Consider the following 25,366-nt stretch of genomic DNA (forward strand, 5'->3'; position numbering starts at 1 on the left):
CTTTCCAGATGATCGTAACCTAAAAGCTCCCAGACAAACGTCTGTTCTTAAGGAACATTTAGGAATTAAAGCATAGACAGTAACTAACAATCTCTTCCCAAAAAGAACTAAAACAACCACTGCCAGGTAACAATCAGTTATAAAGTATTTAACAAGCACCAGTTTTCCTTGTTTATGACTCAACATTGTGTATTAAAATCATCCAGTAGCTGCCAGTCGGAACCATGATCAGAAGCTGCGTTTCCATTGACCATATAATTGCGAAAATTGAATTCACGAAAATAAATTTGCTTACTGGAAACTCACGGTTTTTGATAAAGAGCTTTTGTTCTGGGATGAGGTGGTTTTTCGGCGGAATCGAAGTATGATCAACAACATTGGGGGTTTCTATCAGAGTCCAAACTGTGTAACATGTCAGTTCTCAGAACCTCTGCTGCTCTGGTGATCTGTGTCATGGTCTGAGTCCTTGGCAGTTGTGTTGCAGATTGTAAAGTCACATAATCAGAGAGTAAGACAGTATTATGGGATGGCTGAAAGCATTCAGACTGTGGCTTGTTTTAACTGGCTCAATTAGTTTTACGGCTGACTCACACAAAGAGTTTCTTTCAAATGCAGTTTTATGTTCATTAAATTTGTTTCACAAAACCCGTGTGGCAGCATATCATTACCCTTTAGACAGACATAAGAGATTACATCTAATACCTCAATTATTCGAATTACATGAATCAGGTTTATATATTCTGACCATCTGCAAGATTTTAACAATATTATATGTAACATGCTTTGGGTTCATAGAATTCCCATGTAAAGGATAATCTGTCCAGCTACTGGAACAAAACCTCTAACTTCTTTATTTCCATCTCAACAGCAGGGTTATACTAGAAAAAGTTGCTTCTGACCATCTTCTGCTGATTTTGCAATGAAAAAATGTACATTTCACAATGACTTTACCACGTTACTGCTTCTGTAAGATATAAAAAAATGCTACACTGCATTAAGAAATTTAGCATCCTTAAATATATTACAGGCATAGAGTTTGACTACCAGCTTTTCCTAACAAAACAACTCTGACCCGCTGAGGCATGGAAGGCCTCTGAATGTGTGCTACCCAGAGGGATATGCTAGCTGTTAGCAAAATGACGTGCTTCTCCCTGTGCATGGTGGGTTCTCTCCGGGTACTCCGGCTTCCTCCCACAGTCCAAAAACATGACTGTCAGGTTAATTGGTCTCTCTAAATTGTCCCTAGGTGTGAGTGTGTGTGTGCATGATTGTGTATCCTGTCTGTCTCTGTGTTGCCCTGCGACAGACTGGCAACCTGTCCAGGCTGTACCCTGCCTATCGGCCGGAACGTTAGCTAGAGATAGACACCAGCAACCCTCCCAACCCCACTAGGGACACGAGTGTTAGAAAATGGATGGATGGATAGACGTGCTTCTCTGTGTTTTGTATAATCACTGCACCAATATGTTCACCACCAGATGCTATCCGAATTAATGAGCTAAAAACCTAATGATTGTTCAATAAAAGCCTATTACTGCTGCTAAGGCTGTTGTTCACATGAGCGGCAGCCATATTGGAATTTATGGTGGGGATTAATGGAGCAACACATGGTTTAAATAAGGTCGAGTTAGTTTGGTACATTATCGTTTCTGACTGTTCAAGCAATTTGTACGTTAACAGAAAGTAGAAAAATATTTGATATTAATTGGCAGGGTCCGTTTTCTGGCTGAAATGAATCTCTTGGCACATTTTGACTCCAAAAGGTCTGACCTCCTTTATGATATGTAAAGCTTATGTCTGAAGTTTGCAAGTAAAATGTAAAAATAGAAAGTTCTGAAGTCCTCAGGGTTACAGACGCATGCATGTGCATGCACAGAGTCTTACTGAGAAGACTTCAAATCATCCAACAACTTTTTGAGACTTTAGTGCACCTCAAGCCAGCCGGGCCTTTACCATCCAACACACTAAGTTCTGCAAAAGGAATGGTACCAAAGGATGCCGAGTCCTCACATTGTGACAGTTTATTCTACACACACTTTACACACACAGTTCCTGCTGTGGTCCAGGTGCATTTGGTCCAGGATGTCTGATCTATGCTATGCCAGATGTCTGTTGAAACTGATGAAAACATGAGTCTTGAGAACTGAAACATGTGGGCAGAGTTCTCAGGTCTTAGAACACCCACGTGACCGGGACCCACTGTGGGTTTTTGGAAACTGTTTCCAGAGCTGCTTTGACGGTGCGATAAGTCTCATCAAGGTTCTCATTGACGATGGTGAGGTCGAAGAAGTGACCAAAGGCAGCCTGGATTTTAGCACTCTCGTCACATGTCCTCTGCAGCTCTTCGTCCTGCAACACAGAACACACACATTGGCTCTCTGCACACTTCTGTGACACAAATCTTTCAGTGCTTTATAAGAAGAGAAAAGGTTCATTTTGCTCATACTGTCAGGGCCTTTGTGACCACCCCGGCCTCTACAGCCGAGTGATTCATCGCCTTGAGCACCTCAAAATCAGGAGACTGCAGGAAAACCACGTAGGGCAAGAACTCCGACGTCCGCAGCACTTTGAGAGACTAGAAGCAACATGCAGAGTAAATGGACACATTAGATTTTAACTTTAACATTGTATGAAAGTTAACACTTTTCCTGTGCTTTAGAGAGCATATCTTAGAGTCCATGATGAAAAACTGAAAGAGCTGAAAAAGGAGTTCATGAAATACGTCACAGATCTTACAGTCAGAAAGTTTCTCTGTCCGTCATTACGGTCATGGAACCTGTTATTTCCACCAGCCTGGTGCTGATAGCCTACCACAACAATTTACAAAAGTGACTGATAGGCTGACTGCTCCTGGAGGGCTTGATCATTGGTCTATGTTTTCTCTCTTAAATTTCTCTATTTGAGGGTAATGGATCTCAGTGTGGTGGTCTGGAGTTTGATAGTAAAATCTAACTCAGTTCCTCCCCGTTCCCATTAATGCCTGATTTAAGAGGGGGAGCGGTCATGTTTTCCAACAGGACCAGGTTGGTTTAGTATGAAGCCCCATAGAGGACATAGGGGAACATTTTTCTTTTGCGTTCCATCGCAATAATGTATTTACTAGTCACTTCATACAAGAATGTTGAATAATGAAAGTCTTTCTGCTTCAACAAAAGGTTTTGCAAGGTTTTTCCATATATGTTAATATCTCATTTGTGAGACATCTGAAGTTGTATATCTTTTTATTTAGGATATAAATGCACCACAAACTTAGGTGCAAAATGCCAGAGGCAAAATATGTCAAACATGAGTTTTCTCTCCCAACTCTAAGACATGACAAAAACTTCATGGAAGTAAGAATGAAAGGAAGAAAAAGTACATCCAAACTATTTGAACTATTTTTAAGTTATTTTCATGGGGTAATAATATCACCATCTGACAGTTTTCTGCACCAAAGAGTTAAGAATGTATGAACATGGTTATACAGGTTCATTAAAGGTGTACATAAAAACTGATAAAAAATATAAATTTTATACTTGTTATCACTATAACAAAATATAGCAGAATGTATGTATTGCTAGACAATGCAAAAAAAAGAAAAAAATCCCCAGGCTCCTTATAGGCTCCATAGTTTAGTTTTTTTTCTTTACTAACACTGAAAACTGCTTTTTGTCTTTTCAGTGTCTAGTTGTAGCAGAGAGCAAGGGGCTGGGCAAGAGGAGCACATACATCAGAATGATTGACAGCACTAAAATCCTCTTCTTGGCTCTGATTGTTTTTTTTCTGTCTGAACTGTGTATTTCTGGAGCTATCACTGGGAGAAGGCAGAGGATTTTTTTTTTCACAGATTATCTGTCTCATGAACCACATGAGAAGCCAGAAGAGTTTAGACCTGAGCTTCTCGTTGGGTTTTCTGTTCTTCTGTTAGGTGTTCTTGTAGTTTAATTACACTTAAATGTTTCAGATCCAAAAACAAATTTTAAGGTCAGATAAATATGACGAGAGATACTGACACGAGAAAGTGTCAGTATCTCTGACACATTTATCAAGAATGTAAAAAGTATGTTTTTATCAAATCTTTAATGGTATCAAAATCCCAAGGATAAGGTGAACGCGTCTACAAACCTGTGGGTTGGCATCCAGGATGCAGACTCGTCCCGCCTCAACCACCTCGTGGATGGAGTCAATCTTTAAACCATACAAGTTGCCTTCATATTCTCCATATTCAAGATAACGGCCATTCTTGATGTCAGCCTCCATCTTGTTGCGACTTGTGAAAGCGTACATCCGACTCTCACGTTCTCCCTTTTTAGGCTTCCTGGAGGTGTCTGGACACACACAAAAACAGAGTTATTTCAAGATCTGTAGAGGAAGCATACTCATTAAACATGAAAGAAATCTTAAAGTGTTCACTGAGCTTCGAGTCAAACAACTGAATCACTGAAAGCCATCGAGTTTCCTACATGGGATGGTGGTGCCGAAGAGCTGCGGGTCCCGCAGCAGCAGCTTGGCCTTTAGTCTCCGCCTCCCAACCCCCTGAGCTCCAATTAAAACCAGAGTTTTTCTTTTGAATGGTGGAACCTTGGCCACCTCCTCATACAGCAGGATTTCATGTCTGTCAAACTCTATGAATGAGATGAATGGTTAAAGGAAAGGAGGTGAGCAGGTTAATAAAGAGGAACATTTCAGGAGGACTCTGGAAGAAATGTACATTTTCAGAAGTAAAAACAGTGAAATCAGACGTTTACCTGCATTTTTTGTGGTCACATACATCATCTTCTTCTTCTTCTTCACTCCAAGACCAGTGCAAAGATTTCCTGTCACACCATAATAAAACAGTTTTAGTGTAGCCAGTGTAAGAGCGGAAATACTATTTAAGGAGTTGTTTTTGCGAAAAGATTTTGGCATCAGCTAACTGAATCGTCTCCAAAGACTTAATGGTGGATCCATTCAGCTGCCATTTCAGGCAGTCATATACAAAAAAAATCAGAATCTGTGTTGGAATGAAAATAACAACCTCTCAGCAGGTATTAAATTTCATTAAGCCCATATTTCTGATTTAAAATGTTTCTGCATTGATCTGATTTAATATTCTCATCCTAAGTGTGTTTTCATTGGCTGGAAGCGGAAAATCATAACTAACAGAAACAAAGCTTGAGGACATCAGTTCATTATTAATTAATCAACATAACATATTTTACTTAGTTAAAGATGTCACTGAAATAAATTAACTTTTCAAAATATTCTAACTTATTGAATATGACTGGGCAGACATGGAAATTTACCAGCAGATGGCAGCAAATCCCTGGAGTTTCAATCAGCGTTTTGTTCTTTCAGTCCACATACCTGCAGGTGCCAACTCCACGTCCTTCTTCACAAAAGCTTTTCTTTTCTCCTCCAACATCTGACTGGGAATCAGCCCTGCACTTCCACCCTCCACATGTCGGGCCTGAACACCATGCGCAGCCACACAGCAGTGTTCAAAATATTAGTGTTTAAAACAAAGACTGGAAAGTTCCAAGCTCCTATGAAAGATACTGAAGCAAATTTAATTTTGTAGTAAAAAAGAGAAAGGAAAATTAGGACGTTAAATAGAATTACATTGAACTAAAATTTAGCTGAGTAGAAAGTACTGCTGCTGTTTCTCTGGTGTCTGCTCTGTTTTCTCAAACCCCAGTCGGTTCTGGTTCTGTTGGAAGTCTCTTCCTGTTATAATGGAGTTTTTTCTCTCCACTGTTGCTACGTGCATGCTGAGTATGAGGGATTGCTGTGAAGTCAACGACAACACAAGCGTTTTGTCTATAGACTATGTTTCTTCCGTGAAGAGTGAATACCTCAACTCAATGCCTCCATACAATCTGCTGGGTTTTGTTAGATTAAAAACTTTTGTTCAATTTGAATAATAAACTGAATTTGATTGAATCAGAAAGTGCAATTAGGAATTCTAAACATAATGTAAAATAAATAATAAAGCACGACATCGCTTAGAGCATAAAGTATAGAATTAGACTAAATAGATCTGCCCTCGTGGATTGGGTTCATTGTGACCGATACCCATTCTAGAAGATTTTTCAAAATTGGAACCAATCCAATATCAATATCTGGATTGGTGCATCTCTAGTCTGTATAGCCTGAGCAGATAAATCCAACATGCTACAACTGCTTTGTGTGTAAATCTCTTACCTGCCACCAGTTGACATCATCTTGGTTGACTATCTGAAGGATGTCTCCTGTCTCAAACCTTAAGCCTGCTTCCTTACAAGGAATCAGGGTGTCATTGGCTGGGTCATAGTCATAGTGACACTTGAAAAACACCTGGACAAATTGAAACAAACAGGAGGCTTTACGTAATGGTTTCCCCAACACATTGGTTCAACAGGCACCATGTTCATTCTGGATGACAAAAATCACAAATAAACTTCAGCAGAGCTTCCAGCAGGAGGTGGTGTTAGCATGTGTCACCTGTCTTGGTGGAATGGTCTCATGGTAGCTGGGCAGGATCTTCAGAACCACAATGCCACTGGCTGCTTGCAGCTCCTCCAGCAGCACCCTGGGGTCCTGGCTCACATCTCGCCCGTTCACCTGTCAGAACACAAGAACAGTCTGTTCAAATTAATTATTCACAAAGCTCTTCTCTACGATGAACCTGTTAGGTGTTTTAACTGTTGCACAGAATGAAATAAAAAAGCTCAGTGTACCAATAACAACACTGATGTATACCAACCTAATTTGTTGTGGAGTGTTAGCTTTTTCTAATATACATTTTCATGTTTTTCTTGTTTAGAGTAACAGAATTCAGCATAGGGTTCTGTGTGTGTGTGTGTGTGTGTGTGTGTGTGTGTGTGTGTGTGTATGTGTGTGTGCGTGCGTGCGTGCGTGCGTGCGTCTGTGGAACCGATCCAATATCAATATCTGGATCAGTTCCACAGACACGCACATAGACAAGACAATTAAAGACAAGAATCTTTAATTTAACTGTCTTTTAATAAAGATCTAACCGAGGACTGGGTTTGCAAATCAACCTGTGACTAGAAAATCTATGTACAAAACAATGATTGCTCTGTTTTTCACATGCGACATTGCTTAATGTGCTGTCCTTGATGAAATAAATTTAAATTGAAGTGAATCACAACTTTGGAGCTAATCTTGCTACATTAACATTTTTCACTTATCCATGCTGATTTTTAACAGACTCTGAGTTCTCATTAAGGGCCAAGATATAAAAACAGCATTCATCATATTGTTAAACCATCCTTCAGCGAGGCGTCAAATATTTAAATCAGGAGCAGAGGTGATGTCACACTGTGTGAGAAGAAGAGAGAGCAGTCACATTATAACCTGGCTTTCCTATTTTAAAGCAAAGACAAAAATCATTCGATTTTAAATGTAGACTAGCTTTAGAGCTATATGAGCAATTAGCACAGATGGTACAACATCTTTACACCCCAACTTTACAGGCAATAAATGTATGTCTATTAAATATAGGATGATGGCAACCTCTCATTAGCAACTCTATTAGCAACCCTTTATTTTATTTCTTGTGATGTTTGTAATATAAATAATATTTTCCATATGACTTTATTATTTAATTTCTCACTTATGTTTAAAATATTTGTACAGAAACCAAAGTGGAACCAAAGTCACATTCCCTGTTTGGATATATAAACTTGACCAGAGAAGCTAATCCTGACTTAAAATGTGTTTTTTCCTCACTTTTATTCAGATTACAAACTTTTTTACATTTATTTAGAATTAATGCTGCCTCATATTTTCTGGTTTTAGTTGGCCATGGGTTCTTAGGGATTTTTTTACAGCAGTGTCCAGCTTTTCCCTTTCTCGCTAGTTTGAGGAGCAAAACATTGGGATACATTTGGCAACCAATCATAAAAATGATAATGGCAGATAACATTTGAGTAAGGTATTTTATTATTCTTTATAACAATGATTTTAAAAAAGATGATATATATATAATTAAAATTTTATCTTTAAAAATGTAGCTAGATCATTTGTTTAAAATTTTTCTTTTTTTTAATCATCTTTGCTCAAACTTTCTGAGATGTCCTCAGAAAGTCCCTTTACTTTGAAAAACACTGATGTAGATTATAGTCTAAGAGCTCAGACTGAGAACTTAGGGGAAGGGAGAAATGGGATAAATGCCTCTTTGATGATGTCTCCAACATGCAGGAGGCCTTGCTGGTCTATAATCCCTCCGTGGAGGATGCGGGCGATCACCAGCTCTCCACCTTCCACTTTGAACGTCACACCCTGAAACAACAAGCAAAAACTGTGAGTGAATCCAGAAAATGCTTAAAGAACAACAACCAACAAATGATAAAACTATGACTCTGTTAAGAGATGTGTTGCTAAAGATCCAGGAGTGAATCAACCTTGCCATCGTCTCTGGAACGTGATTGGAGCAGGACACAACCATGTAAGAGCTAAAACACCTGGTGGAAGTTCTAGATGCATTTTCTATAAGAAGGACTGCTTTATTTATAAAGGTGTAATCTGGCAGTGTCATGTCTGGGTGTTGCTTGTGAACTTCAACCCAACTTTTCAGAAAGCGGATGGTTAGACACAGTAAATTCATGGTTCAACAATTAGTGGAAATATATTTCTAATTACGCAAGGATATAGGTCGGTTTGGAAACTTTTTCTCCTTTATAGCTGCAGTATAATGTTTCTAACGTTTATAAAAATATATATATATGTTTTTTTTTTACTTGTTTGTTAAAATTATCACCATGTCATAACAGCATGACATTGCAGAAGGCAGAGAGATAATCTGCCTTCCTGCTGTCATCTGAACCAATAAACACCTCATCAAAAACAATCAGAGTAAGGAGGAGAGTCGTAGTGATATGAATCACCACATGTATGCGCTGCTCAACCCTCCACCTTGTTCTCTGCTACCCTCCAGCTAGTTCACCAAAATGGAGCTAACCACGACTCCTAAGGCTAGTTAGCATGGCCACTAATGACAGTGGATAAACGGTTTCCCTGTAATGGTAAGTTGTTTCTCTATTAACACATTTAGGAAGTTGATTGACAGCACTAAGACCCTCCCCCTGGCTCTGATTGGTTGTTATTGAGTGGTGGGTTTCTAAAGACAGAAATTGTAGCATTGGGAGAAGGAGCTCAATCTTTTCAGATCATCTGTTATTCTATCATGATCATGTAAAGCAAAAAAGAAAAATAAATAAAAACAAACATATTTTGTAAATGTTACATACTGCAGTCTTAAGAACTGAAATTATCAATTGAAAAATGTTTTTGGTATTTACAAAACTCAACTTAGTCTCATATTAAAGGATGTTTGATGATCTGAAACATTTAGTGTGACCAAAAAAAGCAGAAGAAATCAGTGAGGGAATAAATACTTTCTCAATGCACAAAATTAAAGCACCTAACTCATCTAAACTATTTTAATCATGTGATGTGCTGTTGTGAGGGAAGCTGTTGACAATTAATACATCCACTATGAGATCAGATATATTTTACAGGGTAAAATAATTAAAAGCTAATGTTTGCTGATTTGATGAAAGTAGAAACATTTAGCTACAGCAGGACTACAGGCAGTAGAGATAATGCAGTGATGTTCTCACCAGATGTTCCCCAGCTACTTTGCGTATCCCAACCATGCGTATGGCATCAGAGGGCAGGGCCGGGTTGGTCGTCTGGCTGTCTTCCTGTTCATGATCAACACAGTCACACGGGCTGGGAGGCTGGCTCTCGCATGCCTGGGAGGCCACTGAATCATGAGTCTCCAGTAAAGACTAAATGGTAGAAAAAGACATAGAATTCTAGTTTGATATTCAAATTTATCTTTAGTCAGTCAAAGCTCCTGCTTAAAAAGCCCTGACATGCAGCGTGGTGCATTTGTGTACATTACACACCTGGAAGTGAGGCTGTGTGAGTATGCGGGCCAGCTCAGCGGCGGTGTCGGAGCGCTGCGTGAACGGGTCCAGATCCCTGAGGATCTCCTGCAGGAGCTCCACGTTGTTCTCCCTCACTGGCGACAGCCGCGGCTCCTTGGGGCTCTCCTCCTGCTCCTGACATCCACAAACAGTGAGCTGGAGTTTAATTCAGTGGAAATGACACTAATGTGTTCATTTTCAATCTCAGTTCCACATCAAACATTCGTATTTGAGTGTATGCCTCACCAAAGGGCTTTCCATAATGCCTTTGAGGTAGATGAGGTCAAGGTCGTTGGCGATGGTGGAGCTGGTGGTGCTGTCGCTCATTGCGTCCAACACCTGGGGAGCTGACACACACACACACACACACACACACACACACACACGCGCGCAAACAAACATTCAGCAGATGAGAATCCCAGCAAACTTCAACATTACGTTTAAAAAAAAAGTCTGACATTGTTGCATTCACTTGATGCAGAGAGAAGAGCCTTTAGGTGAAGAAAGGAAGAAAGATTTAAAAAAAAATAAAAAATAAAAAATAAAAAAACAATAATCTTATGGTGATAACTGCGAACATGAAGAATTGTGTCAGGTCTCACCAGGCTCTGTCCTGGTGGAGGCCACAGGCATGGCAGAACTTCAGTCAATCTGAGAGGGACAGAGAAAAGCAGGGTGGTGGAATGACTGCAGAGTTTAAGCAAAAAGATGGCAGATCTGAGAACAAACTTATCATCAGTTATAGGAACTGTATTCATATGCTCCAAATGCAGCCAAATACCTCAAATGTTTGGGGGAAGAATATGTTTTTACTAACAACAATCAGAAACATGTGAGGTGCATTAGATTCAGCCCCCTTTATTACCCACACACCCATAATGAATACAAATCCAGTGGAATTAGTTGACGTCAAATCAGCTGATTAAAAACTAGAGTCCATGCGTGTGTGATCTAATCTCACTGTAACCGCAGCTGCACTTTGACGACTTCCAAGGTTTGTTAAAGAACATCAGAGACCATCCATCGTCATGGAGACCAAGGAACCCAGAAGCAGATCTGGAGAAGTTTACAGCAGGGTCAGGTTTTACAACAGCACACAGCTCTGGTCAGTTCATCGTCTGAACACGGAAAGGAATCTATAAACATTAGCCAGAGAAGCAGCCAAGAGGCCCATGGTTACTCTGGAGGAGTTGCAGAGATCCACAGCTCAGACGTCAGAATCTCCCTGCAGGAAAATCACTAAACTACACACCTCTAGAAGAGTAGCAAGATGAAAGATCATGTTTCCAGAATGCCACGAAAGTTCTGTTTACTGTGTTTTCTCTACATGATTTGTGGAAAATTGCAAACAATAGGAACGTTCTGGAATGTTTTGGTCAGATGAGCCCAAAATCCTTTGGCATGGATGGAAAACAGTACATGTGGTGAAAAACTGACCCAAAATTCCCACAGTGAGACATGGTGGAGGCAGCATCATGCAGGTTTTTTTTTTATTTTCTCATTGACTCAGGGGCTGCAACTGCAGCAAAAGGCAGCACCACAAAGCTTCAACTGAATACAAATGTACACCACACATTTATTTATTCATTCTGAACCAAAGAACAATTTCAGCAGATAAACGGTTTTCCTTTAACAGTAAGTTGGTTCTCACTACTAGTACCTGAGGACTTGCTGCTAAGTCTGATGAGGATGATTGGGAGCTGCACAATAGCAGCTCAGACAGTGAGAAAAAATGTGGATGTTTCTTTTTATTTGGTGTATGTAAACTTCTGGTTTCAATTGTTGGGAAAAAAATAAGCTTAACTTTTTTAAAACTGACTAAATCAACAATGTTCTGTCAGAACAATGAGTCCAAGTCGTTACCTTCAAACATCCAGAAGTTCTTAGAAACAATATTCAGCTCTTCATTGGTTCCATCCAGATCAACAAAGACAGAGAAAGAACCCATACCATGACAAACACACACACACACACACACACACACACACACACACACACACACACACACACACACAGAGTGATGTCAGCAAAGGAAGGCAGAGCTTCTGCGATTGTTCCAGAATGAAGTCTGGCACAGACTGATGAGAGAGGGGAGAGGGAGTGGCATGTGGGTGTAACTAATCTATACATCACCATGACAACACTTTCAGCTACTCTTATTTTGATTAAGTAAGAACAGACCAGGGTGCTCTTTACATGTGATGATCTATACATCTATCCTATCATTGTAATGAAAAGCTGCTGTGAAATCGCATGGCTGCCATGGCAACGGCTCCTCCATCAGCTTTCACACTCACATCGCTGCTTATTGCTGCAGTGAAGATTATACAACATCTTAGGCAGAGTAAACTGGGAGGCAAAATAACAATCTAGAAGAAAAACTAGATTAACTGAAAGACGATCATCATGTTTGTCTTCACAGATTTAATAATCGTCCACGCATTTATGATGGTGTCAGCAAGCTGAAACAGTCGAGACCCAAACAGCAATTTTAGGTGAAACGAGATGTCAACCTAACTGCCTAAAAAATCTGAGCCAAAAATCAAAGCCAAAACTTTGTTTTGTAAACAGGGACCTTTAGTTATACCTCATTAGATAAGCAGGTATCTGTATTAATAGGAAAAAAACAGAATTATTATCCTAAAATAGTAACAACATACAGTTATGGTACTAAAAAAGGAAGATCATTAAAAGATAACATCAAATGTACAGAATAATACAAGTCCACCATACTACCGTTCCACTGATGTGTTTTTGAACAAGGGTGCTCATAAAGCTTCAAGAGCCTGCGTGCGTGCGTGCGTGCGTGCGTGCGTGCGTGCGTGCGTGCGTGCGTGCGTGCGTGCGTGCGTGCGTGCGTGGGTGTGACTGACGATGCTGAATCACTCTTTACTCCACCAGCTTCCAGTTTCTTAGCAGATTTAGAGAAGACACTGAAACACAAGCATGGTTCAGACACTGAGTTTCAGTAAAACTTTTGTTTTTTGGGGGGGTTTACGAACTGTGTGAAGGTCTGGAGGAAGGAGAGGTTCACTGAGATTGTTTCCAAATGCAGTGAGGTACAAAATGATCTAAACAAGTTCAGTTTAACTTCATCAGAATAATATCCACATTTCTGAAGCAGGACATTAGCTTGAGCATATAACTTATGAACCTGAAGGTAAATATACTCATCATTTGATAGACAACTTGAAGTGGGGAATGCTTTACTTTAGTTCTCTTTAGTGCAACAGATCAAAATAGCAAAATGGAACAGCATTATGTGTTTTCCAGGCACATCATGCCTGGAAAACACTATTAAGTTGTTATGTTAACTTCTGTTATAAAAATGTTATATATATGTCAAATATGACTTAAAATGAATGTTGCTTCCAAATTTAATGCCTTGAAATTGGCCTCTGTCTCTTTAAGAAACTCCTACTCTTTTTGACACTCCGCCTTCAGGAAGTCATCGCAACATGGCTCCTCTATTCGCCCTATAACAACTTTTTTACCAGAGTAGAAGTAGCTCCTATAGTAAGTTCAGCAGATGCACAGTTCCACCAGGTATTTGCTAATTGCTGCTGGCTAGTCTGAAGGAGCTGAGTGAGGGAGGGCTGGTCTGTGAGGTGGAAGCTCTGAAGCTTGAAAACTGCAGCACTGGGGAGGAGCTGTGCTTTTGGTCCCTTCAGATGTTCTGCACAGCTGGTTGTCATGGAGATTAAAGGATTTCTCAAACTTGCATGAAAGAATCAACGCAACACTCCAGGTATGTTTTTGATGAGAGAATAACATTATAACATGATGTAAAGCTCAAATAGTGGATTTTACAGGTACTGCCCCTTTAACATTATGAATGGTGTTCCTATATATTTCATAGTAACTGCTCAGGTAGGAATCATATAGATCCCTCAGGTCATCAGACATATACTCACTCTGTGCAGTGTTTAGTTTCCATCACCATGAGCTCTGGAACAATCATTCTTTAGCTTTTTAATGCCTTAAATGTTGTCATTTAGTTTTTTAATTCATTTTATCTGTTTCTGAATTGCTCTGTGTTTGAATTACGTTCTAAAAATAACCCGACTCAATTTTTCCTGACAGCGCAGTTTCTGCTTAGAGTGCCCAACATGTCAGGCATTATTGCATCTATCAGCTTTTTCAGCATACAAATCTGTGAGCATAAAAACCATATTTATTACTTGATAACACAGAAAACATTGAGGAAGGATGAATGACAACAGGACAGGGGACACATTTTAAAACTACAACTGTTTCCATACTCTGTTTTCTTTATTCATACTTAAGGAAAACAAATCAAATATAGTTTTCTTCACTTTTGTTCATCTTACAGTCGGCCATTGTTGTTCTTGTTCTCCCTCCCCACCATGCCATTAATGCAGACACGCCCCCACCCACTCATCACAGCGCCGCCTCCATTCATCTCCCACCGCCACCCATCTGCTGTGCTGAGCCATGAAACAAATGTCACAGGCACAGTTAGCACAGCCCACTAAGAAGTGTTAGTACAAAGGCTTGGAGATCAGCCAAGCCTGGTTCTACTTGCTCTGCTTCTATATTTTTAAAGAACATAATTATTAGAAATTAGATTTTAGGAAGTATTTCACTTCCTACAGCATTTTTTACATATTCAGAAGATGATGTCCTAATCTGCAGCGTAAGATAGAAGTGTTGTTTATGTGTAGCCTGTTTAGATGCGATGATGTTGGGGTGTTTACATCCAATAGGATCGCCCTTTTACTGCCGACTGGAATCCATGTTGGTAGCTTTGTGGAAAGAGTTAAAGTAAAGACCTACAATCTTTGGGGAAATGTTTTACTAAATGTTAAAATAAGACTTGAGAGTTTGGAATTTCAACTCTAATCTTTTTGACTTTTATTTAAAAAAAGTCAAAACAACATGCTGTTTTTCAGTGACTGCCCTCACAGTGAGGGCGACTGGCTCAGTGGTAAAGTAATTGTTTTGCAATTGGAAAAGTTGTCACATGTTGATGTGTCTCTGGAGAAGGCACTTATCCTCAAGTTGCCTTCTGACTGGTGTGTATGTGACGGTGAATGAGTCTGAGCGATCAGTGTGACTGGAAAGATCACTCCATCTACTGACCAATCATTGAAGGAAGGCTAAAGGAGGATCTTTTGAAATATGTCTTTTTTAATTCCTTAAATAGAGGAATCAACTAAAATTGTATCATTTTGTAAATGTGACCTAAAATCTAGGTAATGGAAACTGATGTGTGCATCTCAACTCTGAGGTTTTCACTTAGGCTGATGCAATGTGATCGTTGGCAGGACAGGAATGGTTCGCTGGAATCACAGAAATCAAGCCGAATTACTTTCAATAGGTTTGATTTCAATCCAACATATTGCTCAGTCCTGGACTAAATTACAGTGCTCACAGATGCTTTAAAATTTAGATGATAATTTCTGAATTCTTTATGTTTTTGTGAGGAAAAAAAATAAAGAAAAGCCTACAATGTACTCAATTATGAAAACACAATCCTGTATGTACATCATAATAGTGCTTCTAGACTTGTGTAGCAGCAGTTTGACATTTTGGTCTCATTCATCCAGTCGTAGTGTACACCTGCTTGTTTCTGCATAGTCGTGCGTGGTCTGGGGATGGAGGAAGGTGAGATACACCATGCAAACAACCATGTACACACACTCACTCATAAGGACAATTTAAAAAGCCCAATTAACCCAACAGTCATTTTTTTGAGATGTAGCAGGACGCCACAGTACCTGGAGAGAAGCCATGCATGCTCCTGTAGACAAAGCAAAGTCTGAGCTGCAAAAACAACAAAAAACTGCTAACTGCTGCGTCACCATGCAGCCAACTAACACAGACTTAAAATTAAAGAGTAGAAATATTAACAAAACAAATCACATTGGTTTTGTGTGTTCGTTTTTTAACCCCAACATGTATTTTAAAGAATCTATTTGCTCCATACAACAATTCACCATGCGGCTTGCGCAGTTTAAGTATTTCAGTAGCTATTCATCCCAGAGCTGATCAAAGCCAGTCCAGGTTGAAACAGACACTACGCAAAATTAAGAAGCAGGGAATCAGGTGTCTTCGAGTCTGTGTGCAAATTAAATTATATTTTAAACCAGTGCGAGCATCCCACTCCTAACACAATAGGAGAGATGCTGAGCGCGGCTCTAATTGGTCTCAGAGGTCATATATAACCAAAAATGACACGCCCACTTTCAAAATGCGACAACCCAAAGTCTGACCAGAGAACAAAGAAACTATTTACCTCATAACATAACCTCAGTGTACAGTCATACATCACACCTTCAACAATACAGCTCCACCAGCTCTGTGAGCATTAAACAACCGAGAGGACAGAACGCAGCAGTGAGAGCTGCGGGTCTCCCGCCGCTCTTTGTTCGGGGCCGGAGACCCCGGAGACCCCGGAGGACCCCGTCCCTCCTACCTCTGAACACAGGGAGACAAGCTTCCCGCTGGTTGGAGGTCTCGTGCGTGTCTTGTTGTTGTCTTGCTCGTTGTCGACGTTTAGAACGGCGACGGTGTCAATGTGACCGAAAAATAGCTGTAACTTCCGTGAGAACTTCAAAATAAAATATTTGGACATCCGACGGTAAAACACAAAGCGCTAAGATCTGCAGGGCATGATGCGCACCGAGCTGACAGAGGCTCGCTGGTCGCGTCTCACCACATTAGCCTCACTGCTGAATTAATGGAACCCCAGAGAGCCCCTCCCTCTGCTGACCCACACAGACAACCAAACACACCTCCACTCCTCTAAAAAACACATTCGGAAAAAGAACAAGCAAAAAACCTTTTAATAAGACTACATTTTATGAGACATCTTGAACCAAATCACATAAATAAATACACTAATTTGTATAATTATTTAGACTTAGCAATTAGTTGTGTTTGTGTTCTAAACAAAGCCCCTAAAGGAGATCCTGCTGTCTTTAAATCTCTATTTTATTTTATTTTATTTTTTTAATGTTATGGAAAAGTTTAACAGCTCTTTGTTTTCTAGACAGGATCTAGAGAACCTCTGAATGAATGACTGAATGCGGGGCTCTGAACTATCAGCTGGTTTTTTAACTACCGTAGTTCCAAAACGAGTCAACACCACCACCCAGGGGAAAGGGTTGGATGTTGCGCCTTAACCCAGGTAAATAGATTAGAAAATCTAGTGGCAAAACAAAGGAAGAAAAAAAGTATTATTTAGTGAAGATGTTGAGGGTAAGGCTGTGCATCAAAAGGTGAAGGTTTTTAAGGTTTTTAAATATTATAGTAATTACATTTTCCTGCATTCATACTTGCTTTTTTTTTGTCTACCCTTTAATGTTTAGACAAAAAGAAACCGCAGACACACTCACTCCTTACAGTCTATAATGACATCATTACTTTGTGTGTTTTTACACTTTGCTATCAAGATAAAACCTTATTACTGTTTGACATTTTCAGACTGAGCTGAATTCTATTCCAATTATTTGGTTTGTTTGCAAAATATACATGCCAAATGAAATGACTGCTCTACAATACCTACAGTGTTGAGATCACTGGACATTAATTGTGTTTTTTGCACAATAAAGACTGAATGTAGTGTGAAGTGCTTTGGAGTAGCTGGTCTTGATAAAGAGCTCAAGAGATTTTGACCATCAAATAAATGTGAATATCAAACAATGCTTGCAGGCTTAGAATGGTGATTTATTTGAAAGAAACTAAGAATTTACTGTGATTAGTCCTGACATTATTATTATTCTTTCTTGGTTCAGTGTCAGCAGCCACACCCAGACCTGGTTACAGCCAGACCTGAACTAGTCTATTACACAGAAACTGTTTGAAATTACGACATAGGGATAAAGATCTCACAAAGTAACACATAAGGTCTGACAAAAAATTAAAGAACATGTCCCTGAGATTTGAGTAATGTTTTTCCGTTTTGTATATTTTGTATAATTATATATCCAGTGTTTTATGTGTTTAAGCTCCACAACCCCGATCTGTCCTGTCTTCAACATTTTCATGGTAAAAATGATTTGAGTCTGGACTTGCGCCCCCGTGTGGCTGTTTGTGTGTTTGTTTCTGTTCTGTGATGGATTCTCTTTATCTTCTGGTAAAATATCCTGTGGCAGTGAGGACACCACTGTTTGTATGACATCATATTTTGGATTACTAACTGTCATGATGTCATACAAACTTGTGACAAAATGTTAATATTGGTCTTCTACATCATACAGCTCAGCCTGTTCCAGACTTTCATCCCATAACAAGGAAGTCATAAACAAACGTTAGTCACACAGAAAATGGTTTTATTCACATCCTCTGTTCTTCCTCTTGACAGTGGCAACAGTGAAACAGAATATCTTCACGATACAGTGATGGAGGGACACAAAGACACGGCTCCCAGGTCGATTGGCTGCTCTGACCTCACATGTTTTAATCTGGACACTGACTTACAGCACAGCACTGTTGGAACAACAAAGTTGTCGAAATGACGAGAGACACAGAGAGAGCTTGTGCTCCGGTCAGCGATGGTCATTCTGTTGGCTTTAGAGGGGGTGAGAGGCACCTGTTGGCTCCTCCAGGTGCATTCTGGGAAGGCCCCAGAAGAGAAGCACTTCGAGGAGGAAGGAGGGCTGCAGCGTCACCACATGAAGGAGTCATCATATCTGTTGAGAGGCAGACAGAGAGAAGCCAGTCAGCGTCTGGCTCTTCATCACATGCACCACCCCTCCACACACACACACCCACACACACCCACACACACACACAAACACACACACACTCCCCCCAGGGTGGATGAGGTGCTCCACCTTGATCTCTGGTCTCTGCTGCTGTCGCCTCCAAACAGCAGCTCTGCAACCACGTCCTCCTGAGCCGAGCGCTTCCCGTATCTGTAGAGGGGAACAGGGAGACGTTAAATCTGAGTTTAAATTCAATTAAACTGCAGTTTTATCAAAGATATTGATGTGTTTTCAATTTTATAATAACTGTTTAATTACATCATTTATCTTTAAATAAATGAGTGAGTGTTTATGAGGAAAGCTGTGATGCAGATTTACAATCATTGGTGCCCTGTTGTCCCCATCACCTTTACTTGAGGTGGAGCATCAGGGGCATCTGCGGCTCATGTGAAACCATTGCATGGTTTACCAGACAGTAGATTGCAGGTGTTTTTCTAACAGAAACAACAAAACGCCAGCAGCCCGAGCTGCAGCTCTTGTTTTCCCATCAACACACCCCACCATCACAGCATCCAATCTTACGCAGCGCTTCTTCATCTCAGTCTGTCAGTGTGTGTGCGTGTGTGTGCGTGTGTGTGTGTGTGTGTGTGTGTGTGTGTGTGTGCGTGTGTGTGTGTGTGCATTTGTGTGCATTTATTTGCTTATTGGTGTGTGTGTGTGTGTGTGTGTGTGTGTGTGTGTGTGTGTGTATGTGTTGCCTTGCAGAGAAGCAATCAGGCAAGAAACACACATTTGGATTCCCAGCTGGTACCATGTCTCATAATGGTCAGTTCTACACCATAAATCTCCAGAGTCGATCCAGCCCATATTTTCTACCTGCATGACTGTTATTATCTCATTTCCACTTTCATCTGAAAGAAAATAGTGAAAACTTTAAACCTCGTGCATCTCTTTTATGTTGCTGCATTCGATGCACAAATATTCACATACTGCACATTTGTTAAAAAATAACTCCACTGAGTGGCACATTTCATTTGATCTGAGAATAGTATTTTTAATAACTGTACAGTATTTTTTTTTTCTTGGTTGTAAGTTTGCTTTTATTGTGAAGTCTCTTTTAGTTTTTCTGTTTTTATATTTTTATCATAGTTTGAATTTGCTTGCTTCATGTACCAATGCACCAATACAAATATCCTGACTGGTTTTTAGTTTTTACCCTCCGTTGTGAAATTTAGTCAATTCTTCCAATTTCTTTCTGAAAATGTCTTTCTTTGTGAAAATGACTAACTGTGAGTCTGATTCAGAGCCAGCCCAAAGAATAAATGAATTGAGCAGAGGGTCCCCTGGCCTTCAGGGGCCCCATAAATGCTTAAATACAGACGATATATCTAGAAGTTTAACATTTGATTCCTGAAAATGAGTATACTGTTGAATTCAATATAACCGTTTCATCAGATATCAATTTAAACATTTTAAATTGTTTATCATTTAAATTTAGGATTTAAAAGAATGGGCCTTTTTTTTACCTTTGTTGTGAAAGTACAAAGAATAATCTTCATATTTTGTTGTGTTATCATAGTTACAATCTGATGCAATCTTGGTGTTTGAGTTTGTTTGTTAAAAAAAAAGTCTCAGCAAATTACCAATTTTAAGCTTGGCCAATAAAACTTGGCTTCCTCTCTCAGATTCCACCAAATGTACAGCTTTTATTTATTTCTCTGTTACCTTTGTTGTTTATCTTAGCACTTATATGTTGAAAGCATACAAAAATGTAAATGTTTTGTGTACTTTTGTCTGAATATAACAAAAGCACACAAAACACAAAAATAATTCCACTTTCACACAGTTTCCTATAAGTAAGGGTCCACTCTTTAAACTCAGTGAAACAGCAGTATTGGAACAGTAATGTATTTTATTGGCCACAAAGTGTTTTCATAATCAAGTCCCCAGGAAGACATAAAAGAAACAAATGTGTTTTTCTTGACTGCATTCTTCCAGCCTTAAAATATCAATAAGCTATTTAACTTCCATGAATGAGAGCAGATGGCCCCTGAGCCAGACTACTTTAAATAAAAAAGCTCAACACTGCATTACACCTGAGAACATCAGGCCTGGATTTGGCCCTGATAACTAAATTTGGGATTCTCTCTGGGTCCATCTTTATAACTTTTATTGCTCTGCTGCTGTAGATTTGGAGGCCTGCAGGTTCAGGGGAAGAACCGTAATCTGATCAGAGTGGCTTCAGCTGCATGCATGGAGGAACCCCATGTTGAGGGCAGGACTGGGGAAGTGGTTGCTGTTGTGACTCAATCAAAGAAAAATGTGTGTGATCTCAAGTGGAAAAGTTGAAAGAAAAAACACTAAATTCAAGGGTAATGTTTTCATCCCAATGCAATAATTTTTTTTTAACATCTTGAGTTGTTTTTTCTACCTGCAAAATGGTGGAAATTGCTCAGTGGTAAAAATGAGCAATTCGAAAATGGTAATGTCATGAAATGGATTTCTGCAGAGCCATCCTAAAATCAGTGTAAGAAAAAAAAAGAATCAGATCATCGTTTCTTTTACAGTTTTAAAAGACAGACTTTTTCTTTCTGTCATCATTAAAGAAACTAAAATGAGTTCTACACATCTATTCTGAACCACCATGCCCTGCGGGACATGGAGGACGCACACTGACCTCTGCCTGGTGATTAGGTTGATATAGTGTCTCAGGGCCGTGTAGTACTTGGCCAGCTCTTCAGGTGGAGCGTCGTCTCCAGGGTTCTCTGGCTTTGGAGGGTAGGCGTCTGCCAGCGCTCCCAGACAGACCAGCACACACAGCACAGCGGCCACCAGCATCGTCCATGGTCTCAGCATCACAGCCATCTGCAGCAGACACAATATAATATAATATAATATAATATAATATAATATAATATAATATAATATAATATAATATAATATAATATAATATAATATAATGCATTTGGTGTAAAGTCATTTCAAGTACTGACTTTGTATTCAGTCATTTGTGCAAAACACTGTAGGGTAACCAGACCCACCACAGCGTTGGCCAAGCTCCCAGAACAGAACATAGAAAATACAAATAAAATGGGGAAAAAGAAAAGTGGAAACAAAATTGATTTACTATTTTTAAGAGCATAATATTTGGAAGTTCTTAGAGAGGTTATGAATTATATATATAAAAAAAGGGTTTATTCATATGAGGACATTTTGTTAACAATGACTGGTGTCTCTTAGACTTTGCTGATGTTCATAGGTGTTCGTGTAAATATCAAACTGAACAAGGATCGATGCTGTGTGCAGGAAGCAGACGAGTCAACTCCCGAGGAAGCTTTTTCTGTTGTTGTTGTTGTTGTTGTTTCTTTTTTACTCTTTTTAACCCAATAAATAATTGCTGACCAGCAGAAGTTTCCTCAGAATTGTTCTGACCACTTCAGGAATCAATTTGTCATACTTGAAAAACGTAATCTAGCCTAATGACGTCAGAACCAAAATACATTCAAAGAGAAAGTTTTCAATTAAATATGCAACTAAATTTAATTCCACATGAGATCCCGCATGTATTTATGGAAAATGACGCACAGATGAATAATACGAACGCTTAGGAAAACATTATTATTATTATTATTATTATTATTATTATTATTATTATTATTATTATAAGACCGGTGCGTATGTGTCGTCTCAAATCTTCGAATTCTATCGAAAATATACTTTATGTTGTCTTGTCCGTTCCTTTTCTCGCGCTAAGTGAGAAGAGTTCTGTTCCTTCAGTGAATTTTAACAGGTTACCTAGGATCGTTCTGGGCTCGGACTGTGGCTGAGGCCCGACCTACCGAGTCTCTGTAGAGCAATGAATTCTCAGAGACAGGAAAAGGGAAAAGCACACCACGGAAACGAGGTCCGGACCCAAACTGAGTCCGGAGCTGTCTGTGGTGCTGAACGGACTTTCATCAGAAACTCGTTCAATTTCAGACGAGCTCTGGGAGACGAACAGAGGCTTCCAGCTTCATGTCTGTAGTTAGATTCAGCTGGGAAGTTCTGTTGTTTTAAGACTTTAAGGTTTGTGTCCTTGTTTTGGAGAACACTTTACTGGACACAAATAATAATAATAATAATAATAATAATAATAATAATAATAATAATAATAATAATAATAATAATATACAAAAACTTGACAGCAGACACTCCAAAGTTGCACAGTAAGGCTCTTAACAACATGCTGACTGGTTGAACTGAAGAGAGAAGCTGGAGGTGGATGGAGACTTACTTTATGAAGTTCCAGGCAGCAGCTGGAGCCACAGGTGGTTTCTGACAGCAGCAGAGGCTCTGAGTTCTGCAGTCCTTCTCTTCCTCTCCTCCTCGGTGAGATCTCACTCTGCAGGTCGACGCACCTTGGTTCCAACCTGCAGCTGAAGTGATTTATATGGTTTTGTGCCAGCAGAGATGGGAGGGGTTACACCAGGAGAGTGACTGCGTCAGATGGTGCTGATGATGGAGACATTACTAATGCCTTAGTTGTGTGTTTCTGATACAGCCAACAGATGACATTTTGAGCCAAGACATTCAGAAAGTCGTGTTCATTGGAAATTTCATACTTTCGTTGTGTGAAACCAACTTCCAGATGGTCCAAAGTGGGTCATCCAGCCATCATGTAGGTGTTTATGTTTGTATGAATCAAGATTACAGTTTCCCAACAGCAACTTGACCCACATCTCTACTGTGAAAGCAAATAGAGCAGCCTTTATTTTAATATGAACCACAAATGGTTTTGCTCCTCTAAAGCAGTGTTGGCTCTAAAAAGCTCTTTTTCTTGTGAACAGTGGGTTTTTATATTTTGCTGCTCACTTTAGTTTTGTATTTGGATCATTTTGAAGTTTTGTTTTCCATCAAGAATCTTTTCCAGATCCTTGGCACCACAGTCCAAAAAGCACCGCTTCCACGATTTTTAAAACGGGTTTGAGGTTCAGCCAACAGCTCAGGGTCCTAAACAAAGCCTGACGATCCAAAAGCCCCAGACTGTATTTAGGAACCTGTCCATGGATTGGCTTGAAATTTAAACCAAAATTTAAATGTGAACCATGAAGTGCACAGGAAGTCAGAGCACTAGAGGCGTGAACAGCAGAAACATGTCTCTGCTGTCAGTTTTAGTCAGCAGCCTCACTGCAGTGTTCTGTACAGACTGAAGGCGAGCCGGGGAGCTTTGATTCAAACAAATAAAAAGACTATTGCAGCAGATCTAGCTCATTCTGTGATAACTCATTCTGTCTCAACTTAGCAATGATCCTTAAATGTTTAGTTAGTTATGAATAAATATTTTGCAGTTATTGTCAAAAGAGGGGGAAATGTCAAAGACGACACCCAGATTTGTGAGACCAGTTTTCACAGAAGGAGCTGAAGATGTGAGATCCTTCTTGATTAAATGTTTTTATTTGGTGTACATTCAAATATGTTTAAAAATATATTATTTTTATTACTGTTATTGTTATAACTAAGTTCAATGTGCAGTTTCGTAACCAAAACAATGTCTTTAGCAGGTTACTTTGATCATATGAGTTAAAGTTTGTGTCTTTTTTTAGTTTCCAAGGCTGAAATGCAGAATGTGGCAGAGACACATCAGGCTGTGAATCTGATGTCTAAGTCAGATGAGGATGAGGATGATGATGATAATGATGGGGCTTGTTAATGGTTACTAGGAGACGAGGTCAAACTTAGGTCACCTTCAGTGGAAACAGCAGCAGCTAGTGTTTTAACATCTTCACTTCTTCTGTATCAGATTTAGAAGAGTTCCTCAGGGGATTTATTAACAGGTTTGATGACATTAGAGCTACTGCCTCTTGGTTATGAGGTTGCTGTTTACTCTCTAATTTCCTTTTATTGATTGGACAGAAGTTAAAATGTCAGCTTTTTCAAACCCACTCAGATTCAGTGACAGACAGAAGATTTGTGTTGCAGTCAGATCTTCCCTCGAGCCTCTTCTCCATTCTGGCATTGACTAATTGATTTTTATTCGAAGATATAAATAGAATCTGATCAGAAGCATAACCCAAAATGTTGAGGTAAACAGGCTGGAAATAAAACTAATATTTAGAAGTTTAATCATCTGTTATTTTAATCAAATAACTTTGTCAAATAAATCATTTAATTCTCTATTTTGGAATTTTATTTTCTAACTACATATGTACCTCAGGGTAAGTGATTGCTGTGGTGTTAATCACACCAAAAATCATTTTTATGATGATTCTCTACATATCTAGCACAAAGGATTAATCAGAATCAAAGAACTCAATTTCCAGCTGCAATCCTCAAGTTGAGCATTTCCTCATCAGATGAATACTTCTGATTGATCCTCCTTTATCTGGCCGTGTCATTAAGGTAAAAACTAAGTTGATCCCAATCTTAACAGAAACTCAAAGCATGCTGTGAGAAAACAATAGAGTCCAGTGCGGTTTAGAGGGAGACAGAGGTAAGCTGTGGGTATTTATTTAGCTCCAAACATTATGGAGCCAAAAAGCAACAAGAGCTTTCTCAAAAGAACATTTCCAAACTGTTACCAGAGACTCTTATCAAGACCTGCCTGAGATTTTAGAGTGTCTCTGATAAGAACACAGCAAAACAGAAGCTAACCAACCAAACCAAACATTTTCTAGCTTTGGGAAGAAGAAAACTTGTGTGGGTGATGATTTATGCATAATCCAATCATTTTAACCCGTTGAAACATCTCTGTAGCATTCTGACAGTTTAGACCTGAACATGACCTCTGGCAGAAACCATGTGAAACATCTGACTCAACCT

General features: G+C 39.4%; 2 protein-coding genes across 3 annotated transcripts; both read right to left on the minus strand.

Annotated features, from left to right (window-relative positions):
- Window positions 1-1,723: 1,723 nt before the first annotated feature.
- mpp2a (MAGUK p55 scaffold protein 2a) lies at window positions 1,724-16,590 on the minus strand. 2 transcript variants are annotated; one of them, XM_015016206.1, is made up of 14 exons: window positions 16,336-16,590; window positions 10,499-10,547; window positions 10,143-10,243; window positions 9,876-10,031; window positions 9,585-9,755; window positions 8,137-8,244; window positions 6,442-6,561; window positions 6,163-6,294; window positions 5,326-5,428; window positions 4,728-4,796; window positions 4,443-4,604; window positions 4,105-4,307; window positions 2,447-2,575; window positions 1,724-2,349 (listed from the first exon to the last, which is right to left on the minus strand). In XM_015016206.1, the coding sequence occupies exons 2-14, from the start codon at window positions 10,527-10,529 to the stop codon at window positions 2,173-2,175; spliced, it is 1,662 nt and encodes a 553-aa protein (XP_014871692.1). In that variant the 5' UTR covers window positions 10,530-10,547; window positions 16,336-16,590; the 3' UTR covers window positions 1,724-2,172. The 2 variants fall into 2 exon arrangements, with proteins under 2 accessions (XP_014871692.1, XP_014871693.1); XM_015016207.1 differs by lacking the exon at window positions 4,443-4,604.
- A 1,586-nt stretch (window positions 16,591-18,176) lies between these two features.
- pyya (peptide YYa) lies at window positions 18,177-22,981 on the minus strand. The gene is made up of 4 exons (XM_015016203.1): window positions 22,842-22,981; window positions 21,246-21,433; window positions 18,698-18,778; window positions 18,177-18,553 (listed from the first exon to the last, which is right to left on the minus strand). Exons 2-4 carry the CDS (start codon window positions 21,431-21,433, stop codon window positions 18,529-18,531), a joined length of 294 nt encoding a protein of 97 aa, XP_014871689.1. The 5' UTR covers window positions 22,842-22,981; the 3' UTR covers window positions 18,177-18,528.
- Between the last annotated feature and the right edge of the window lie 2,385 nt (window positions 22,982-25,366).

The sequence above is a fragment of the Poecilia latipinna genome, unplaced genomic scaffold, assembly GCF_001443285.1.
Source record: "Poecilia latipinna isolate Pla-1442-1.1 unplaced genomic scaffold, P_latipinna-1.0 Scaffold1993, whole genome shotgun sequence".
Taxonomy (NCBI): domain Eukaryota; kingdom Metazoa; phylum Chordata; class Actinopteri; order Cyprinodontiformes; family Poeciliidae; genus Poecilia; species Poecilia latipinna.

Excerpts from the sequence above, each read along its gene's own strand:
- mpp2a (XM_015016206.1), bottom strand. The coding sequence starts at position 10,529 with ATGCCTGTGGCCTCCACCAGGACAGAGCCTG. Across the intron at positions 10,244-10,498 it reads CTCCACCAGGACAGAGCCTG|CTCCCCAGGTGTTGGACGCA; the intron begins GTGAGACCTGAC and ends TGTGTGTGTCAG. Across the intron at positions 6,295-6,441 it reads AGACCATTCCACCAAGACAG|GTGTTTTTCAAGTGTCACTA; the intron begins GTGACACATGCT and ends CAATTTGTCCAG.
- pyya (XM_015016203.1), bottom strand. The coding sequence starts at position 21,433 with ATGGCTGTGATGCTGAGACCATGGACGATGCTGGTGGCCGCTGTGCTG. Across the intron at positions 18,779-21,245 it reads AACCTAATCACCAGGCAGAG|ATACGGGAAGCGCTCGGCTC; the intron begins GTCAGTGTGCGT and ends TCCCCTCTACAG. Across the intron at positions 18,554-18,697 it reads AGCAGAGACCAGAGATCAAG|ATATGATGACTCCTTCATGT; the intron begins GTGGAGCACCTC and ends GCCTCTCAACAG.